At 38.0% G+C, this 7,272-nt stretch overlaps 1 protein-coding gene and 1 long non-coding RNA gene across 2 annotated transcripts in view; one reads left to right on the top strand and one right to left on the bottom strand.

Moving 5' to 3' along the window:
- SCN9A (sodium voltage-gated channel alpha subunit 9) overlaps positions 1–7,272 on the bottom strand; it is a 185,277-nt gene that overhangs the window by 24,976 nt on the left and 153,029 nt on the right. The window contains exon 19 of the mRNA XM_006153578.3: positions 2,955–3,109. Coding sequence (XP_006153640.1) covers positions 2,955–3,109 — 155 coding nt within the window. The remainder of the gene's footprint in view (positions 1–2,954; positions 3,110–7,272) is intronic.
- LOC102488272 (uncharacterized) overlaps positions 1–7,272 on the top strand; it is a 110,784-nt gene that overhangs the window by 23,533 nt on the left and 79,979 nt on the right. The window contains exon 2 of the long non-coding RNA XR_335294.1: positions 5,945–6,033. This is a non-coding gene — a long non-coding RNA (uncharacterized LOC102488272). The remainder of the gene's footprint in view (positions 1–5,944; positions 6,034–7,272) is intronic.

Below are 7,272 nucleotides of genomic sequence, written 5' to 3'. Positions count from 1 at the left end.
CCCCGGGTGGGTTGGCCACACCGCAATCCCTTCTCCTCCATTCTCCTCTCGGGATCTTGGGCTCACGCGCCTGGCGTGAATTTAAGCCACCGGATCCAGGACTTGAATTGCAGTCGAATACATGGGAGTTCAGTGACGTAGCCATTACTCTAACTGCTGGTCCCGTAGATAGCTGTTTTTAAAATTCAGCTTAACTGACTAACCCTCTAATTTAAAAAACCTTGAATACCTTTCCCTTTTCTTAATTTGAATTCCAGTGTTTATGTTTTTATGCATTTGAGATTTGCCAGAGGGTATGTTCGCTCACTAGAGAGAAACGAAGAGAAAGGGAAAGCGAGAAAGCACCAGGGAGAACAGTCATGTTGCAATCTCTTCTCCATTTCTCCCTCTGTTTGGGACTTTGGGCGCACTGCACATGCAGCCAGTGTCTTTCTTAAGCTTCCAGACTGGGCACTCAAATTGTGCTGTTGACCAGCTAGGATCCAGCTGCCTTAACCATGAGGCCTCAGGCTGCTCTGAATTCCAGTTTTTTTCTTTCTTTCTCTTTCTTTTTCCTTCTCCCTTCCTTCCTTCCTTCCTTCCTTCCTTCCTTCCTTCCTTCCTTCCTTCCTTCCTTCCTTCCTTCTTTTTCATTTTTTTTAAACTTTTGTTGCTATGAGGTACATGCATTGGTCAGAGACAAAGAGAGAGAAATAGAAAGTGACAAAGCTCCTCCACCTGGCCCAGTGGAGGTGGCCATGCCACAGTCCCTTCTCCATTCTCCTCTGGGTATTTTGGGCACTTGTGCACACATGCCTGGAATGTTTTTCAAGCCACCAGGTCCAGAACTCAAGCTGCAGTTAGGTATGTAAGATCTGATTACTTTAACCTTCACATCATCTAATGGCTCCTAACTCCATTTTTTAAGAATGCCCTTTCTAAAATTGTCATCCTCTTGTTGAGGCATTTTGATGAAGAAATTTAAATTTCCCTTTAATTTTCGTAATCTCTTCTCTGAAAGTTGTAGTCACATATGTCATTCAACACAGAATATACTTCCTTAGTTATTAGGAAAAGTAGATACACTAGGCAGTCTCGGGATTCTTGCTTATGTAATGCCAGATAAGTAGAATAGTGCTTTCCTTATTACATTTTCAGTTTCAGAGATAAGAGTTGCGTGGATAAGTGGTCCATTCTGGTCCCTGAGGGTCCCTGCATGTCTGCATATTCTCTCTCTTTTTTTTGTTTTAGGTTTTTGCCATAGGGCACGTGCACTCATTAGAGAGAGACACCTTCTCTTCTAATCTCTCCTACAATTTTGGGCATGTGAGCACAAGCACGTGGCATGATTTTCAGGCCATCAGGTCCTGGACTTCAACCCCTCAGTCATGTGGTAGTCCAGCACCTTCACTATCCACCACCTGAGGACTCTTATCTGCACGTTTTTGCTGAGTATGCTGAGAATGCAAGATCCAGCCGCTCTTTACCCAAACTATTTCGCAGAGTTGTGTTTGCAGTGAATAACCTTGAGGGAGGAGGTAGTAACTTCCTTTGGGACAAAGAGCAGGTTTTTTTTTTTTTTTTTAATTTATTTTTTTATTACTTTGTACAAAAGAATGGGTTCCAGGGCCAGAGGGTGGTGTGATGGTTAAGTTAGCTGGATCTCACATGATCGATTGTAGTTTGAGACCTGAACCCAGTGTCTTGAAAAATATCCTGGTCATGTGTGTGTCCAAAATCTCAAGAGGAGAATAGAAGAGAAGGGACTGAACTACGGTTATTTCCCCTGAGTGGTGCTTTCTCACCTTTTCTCTGTTTCTCTTGGTCTCTTTCTGTCTCTCTCCAATGAGCACATGTTCCCCATAGCAAAAAAAATAAAACAGGAATGGGTTCCAAATCTCGGCTGTGATGTTGGCCCATGGAATGTACTGCATTCCTTCATCCAGGTCTATACTACGTCCTTGTGGGACCTGGGCACAGACATGTGAGAATCATGCTACTTTTCTGTGTCTTAAATAATAAAACATTATCTTTGACCTAGGCATCTCATAGCTTCTGCCAGCATCCATGTTCTCATAGCTTCTGCCAGCATCCATGTAATAGTGAGGGTCAACATATTAGCATCTAAGTGCAGTAAAATCAAACCATGGTCCATGAAGACTGTCTATGAAGCAATTTATAAAGTTCTTGGCTACTGTCGTGTTAGTATAGTGAAAGGTTCAGTGATATGCCACTTGGACTGGTCTCCTAAAGGCTTTTCAGTGCTCATGTCTATTGTCAGCAGAAAAAAAACAGACAAGAAAAGATTCAGGGACCTTTCAATTCTCCAATATCTCTTTCAGTTTCCATAGTAGGTGTTTGTATATGTAGAAAGAGAAGCTTGTTCCATTCTCACCCTAAACTACAGTCTGTTTTCCATTATAACACACAAGATGCATCATAGCTGACACTGCCTGTCTTTCTCTCAGTGTCCCTGGTCACCTGTACGTATCCTTTCTCCTGTAACACTCCACAGTTCACCAATTTTTAATTTCCTGAATATGTGATGCTATATTCCCTTACCTTTGTGTATTTGTTCCCCTCAGCCTGCCTTGCCTATATGAAAAAATTCCTATTCATGTTTCTAGACCTTGCAAAGCACCATTTAGCTTTCTTAAATTGTAAGCAGACAATTGATCATTTCACCTATAAATGCATCCAAGTCCCTAGGCAGTTGTTTCTATTGCTCTCTCCCCTATTGCTTTCTTAGCATCTTGAGACTAGCACCTAAATCTTATCTGTGTTTGCATTCAGGGCAGCCACAGTGATACTTAGTATGTTGGAGTGCTAAGTAAATATTTGCTGAGCGCAACTAAAATTTTGTCATTCATACCAATCATAGGGATTAATTCTTAGGTTAAACAGCTTTCTATGATATTTGATCATGCAGTTTACTTATTAACAAAACCTAAAGACTTAGGTGTCACATCACTTACCAGAGCACCACTGCTAAGCAGGATCATGAGGACAATGAAGCTTTCAAACCAACTGTGTTCAACTATCCTGTAGCAGGTTTTCCTGATGTTCCACCAGATTTTTCCTTTCCCTGACTCTGTGTTAACTTGACAGCATGGGAACCTCCGTACACAACCTAACAGGAAAGACATGCATGTAAAATCTCACATTCAGAAAAAGTAAAATGGTTAAAGTATGTTATTTAGTGGAAGCTTTCTCTATGATACTCCCCAATGAAGTTTCTAAAGCCTTTTCCTGCAGTCCCAGATAGATTCTGACTATTGCCTTCTTTAATCTTCTAACTCACCATGGTTCTTTCTTAAGGCTTGTCAGTTATTTTTAACTTAAGGTATATTCTGATCTTCCATAATTCCCTGATTTTTATTATTCTCCTCCATGGTGTTTCAGTCATTTATTTGGTGTATGAATGAATAAATGAAAGAACTAAAAATCTGAGAACAAAATGTCCTGCCAGGCCTTCTTCACTGCCAGATGAATTCTCCTGGGTGTGGATCTAGGCTGTACTTTAAGAAGTTTCTACTCTTCAATAAAAAAATAAACCTTTGAGAAACACCTTTCTGAACAGTGTCAAATAAGTTAGTGGACGTCTGAAATTAAGTTCAAAGAAATATTTTGATTAGAAAATAAAGATGAAACTGTTTCTAAATTAAAAACAAATCTGACTTTGAAGTCTCATGTATAATATAAATGAATCTGACTTTGAAATCATAGGTTGAATTTATGCTATTATGAAAAACTGGGGAATTTTTGGTTTTAAAATATATAGATTTATTCATTCATTCACTTATTTATTTGCCCATCAAACATTTACTAAGTATCTTCTATTTACTCAGCTTTGTACATAGTTTTCTCTCCTCAGGGAATTTAGGAATTTATTTTTGGCTTCATTTAGGTAAACAGACACAGAAATAAACACCTGAAATTAGATAAGGCTGACAGATACCCAGGGTTTATTTCAGCAGTATGGAAAAAGTTCACCTTATTGGATCCTTATTGTTTTATATATTTCAGTTTATTTATTATTATCATAATCTTTTTTTACATTACATGGAATCACATTAACAGTGTATTACATTTTTTTTCAGTAGAATTACCATGCATATTGGTCAAGACAAAGACATTACTATCCATCTCATCATCAAATAGCTTTTTATCATTTTTTTAAGATTATTATTATTATTATAGTTTATTCTAATTTTTTAAAACATTCAATCCCTATATCTAATTTGACTTGTAAAAAGAATTTACTAGTTTATTCTAATTTTTTTAAACATTCAATCCCCATATCTAATTTGACTTGTAAAAAGAATTTACTCAACATGAAATACTTCTCAGACAAGTCCTTATTGAGGAGGAGCGATCAGAAGAGGCTTTCTGAAAGAGGAGAGGCCTGAATTGAATCAAAGCAGCAGTGACTGCCATTCCAGCACAAGGGGGCAGCAAGAAGTGTTATGCATAGGAATTACAACCAGTTCAGAATTGCGATGAAAACAAAAAGTACACAAGAGGTGCAGCTGAGAGATAAAGTTAGAGAAATTTGTCAGGTTGTGGAAAACATTTACCCCTACGTCAAAAGTTTGGTCTGTATCCTGTGGAGCTTGAGGAGTATGTGAAGAATATAAGCAGGGGGACCAGCAGTTAGCGTACTGGCTATGTTGCTGGACTCCCATGTAGCTGACTGTGGTTCGAATCCCTGACTTGGTGGCTTAAACTCACTCCGGGCGCGTGTGTGTGTGCGTGCCCAAGATCCTGAGAGGAGAATGGAGGAGAAGGGATTGTAGAGTGGCCATCTCCCCTGGGGGTGATTTCTCATTTTCTGTCTGTTTCTCTCTGTCTGTCTGGCAAGCGCACGCGCCCTATAGCAGCAAAACCTCTCCAAAAAAAAAAAGAATATAAGCAGGGGATGAGATAGACAGATTGCCATTTAAACAGATGTCTCCAACATCATGTGGAAAATAGGTTGGAAAAGGAGAAGAGAAAGTTGAGAAAGAGTCAGAGTCACGAAAACATTTAGGATTCTGGTTCCATGTCCCTGTCAAGAGGGATAGATTAGGGCAACTCTAGTCAGGAACCAGAATAATAGATGGCTTTTTTATTTTTTTTTTGAGAGTATTTTTTTTTTCCCCTATAGGGTACGTGCGCTTGCCAGAAAGGCAGAGAGAGACAGAGAGACAGAAAGTGAGAAATCAATCCCCAGGGGGGATGGCCACGCTGCAATCCCTTCTCCTCCATTCTCCTCTCGGGATCTTGGGCATGCACGCACATGTGCCCGGCATGAGTTTAAGCCACCGGGTCTGGGACTTCAACCATGGTCGACTACGTGGGAGTCCAGCGACATAGCCATTACGCTAACTGCTGGTCCCGATGGCATATTTTGAGGTAAAATGAACAGTACTTGGTGATTGACTTGTTGTGGGATGTTAGAGCAATGAAGACTCCCAGGATGCCTGGGCGAATGTAGGTAATGGAATGAAGGCCATAAAAGCAAAACGGATTTGGGAGGTAATGAGTTTAAGACACATATTAAACTTCTCAGTTCAGATATCCCGTAGGAATATGAAACCCAGGGGGAAAAAAATCTGGCTAGAAGAGAATACGCAGAAATCATTAGCATACAAGTGCCAGCTGACATTGGTGAATGAGTGAAGTTCTGACATGTGACTTCTTTGTTATACTTTCATCTTGCTGATTAACTTAAAGAAAAATATCAATAAACTTTCATGTTAAAATAGCTTTTTTTCAATTGCAGTCATAGACTGTCTATAAATATAGAAGTTTGGCAAAATGTAACTAAAGTATTTTGTGAGAAACAATCAGATATATGAATGCATGCATAAAAAAATAAAAGTGAATACTATTAGTAGTATTTGTAAACTGTGTGATACACAAACTTTAGTATTAAAACTTGTAATAATCTGATATGTGTGTGCATACTTTTTTTCCCTCACAGAGAACACGTTGTTAAACATTTATCTGGTCATTATTGGGACAAGCAGAAGAAGAGAAAATTTTGAAGGAGAGGGAGCCTAAGTGGTAAAGGTAAGACACATACAAGAGAATCAGGCCGTAGTAAAAGAAAAGTCAGGGAGTGAAATGTTTAAGAGGAATGGTGAGCAGAGCCATGGACAGAAGGCTAGAGAAGTAATGACTGAAACATTTTTAAATTATATTTAAAAATCTAGACTTGATTTTAAAATAAACAAGCAGACCTGAGTTGAAGAAAAGGAGGAATTTAAAATGAGTACTATAATTAATTGCCCTCATCACATTTGAGATTAAAAATCCTCATCTTACACGAACATAGAAGGTTGAAAAGCAACAATGGGCAGCACTTTTTCAATATCTATTCTTAAATGTTGTATTTTAGGCCCTTTCAAAAATTTAAATTCCTATTCAATAAAATAATATTCATTAAAAAAGTATTGAACCTTTAAAATAAAAACTTTAGATGGTCACAAGCCTGCATCCCTCTAGATGAACCCTGCTGATTAGACTATGTATTGCGATGAATTCTTCCAAGTTTCTGAAGTGAGATTGGCACACTGATCCCATTGATGTATTTCCTAAAACTACATTTCCTACTGTATAGAAATGTAGCAAGCTATATTCTTTGTGGCCAAAATCTCTGTTGTTTTGCTATCATGGATATTGTATGTGTCCCTGTCCTTTCTTTTGGAAGGGTAATAATTCCCAGATGGCTAAATAGTGTCTCTTACGCCCTTTGTGCTCACAGTACTTACTGTAGTCCTCTACACAGCTTAATATGCTGTGTATGGTTGATTTAAAAAAAAAAAGTAATCCCCCTGAAATAGTTCTATAATCTTCTAAGCATTAATCATAATCTGAAAGGTCATTTCTCTGTGAATTTTAGAATTTATACAAATATTTAAAAAATGGGGTGAATACACACATGACTTCATTTATCCAATGTTAATTATAGTTAATATGATCTCAGATTTGAAAGGATTTATTATCATTGCACTTAAAATAATTACCTTACATCTCAAATACATTTGGTTAAGAGAGAACATTTGATAAAATGATATGGAAGGCTAGGGTAAAAAATTAACTTGAAGATAATCTCTTTCAGGGCAAAAGAAAATGCTAGAGACAGTGAAAAAATTGAGAAACCATTTTTTACATTAACTCAGTGCTTGAAACTTTAGAATTTATCTCACGTATAAAAACAAACATCACATACAGAACAGATACTGTTTCCAGTATAAATTATTGGAGAAGTCCCTTTGAATTTTACACTCTGGGATTTATTTTTGTCAG

The sequence above is a fragment of the Tupaia chinensis genome, unplaced genomic scaffold (genome assembly GCF_000334495.1).
Source record: "Tupaia chinensis unplaced genomic scaffold, TupChi_1.0 Scaffold000381_1, whole genome shotgun sequence".
NCBI lineage: Eukaryota > Metazoa > Chordata > Mammalia > Scandentia > Tupaiidae > Tupaia > Tupaia belangeri.
Note: the sequence above shows the minus strand (reverse complement) of the source record. Positions and strands in the feature narration are given on the sequence as shown.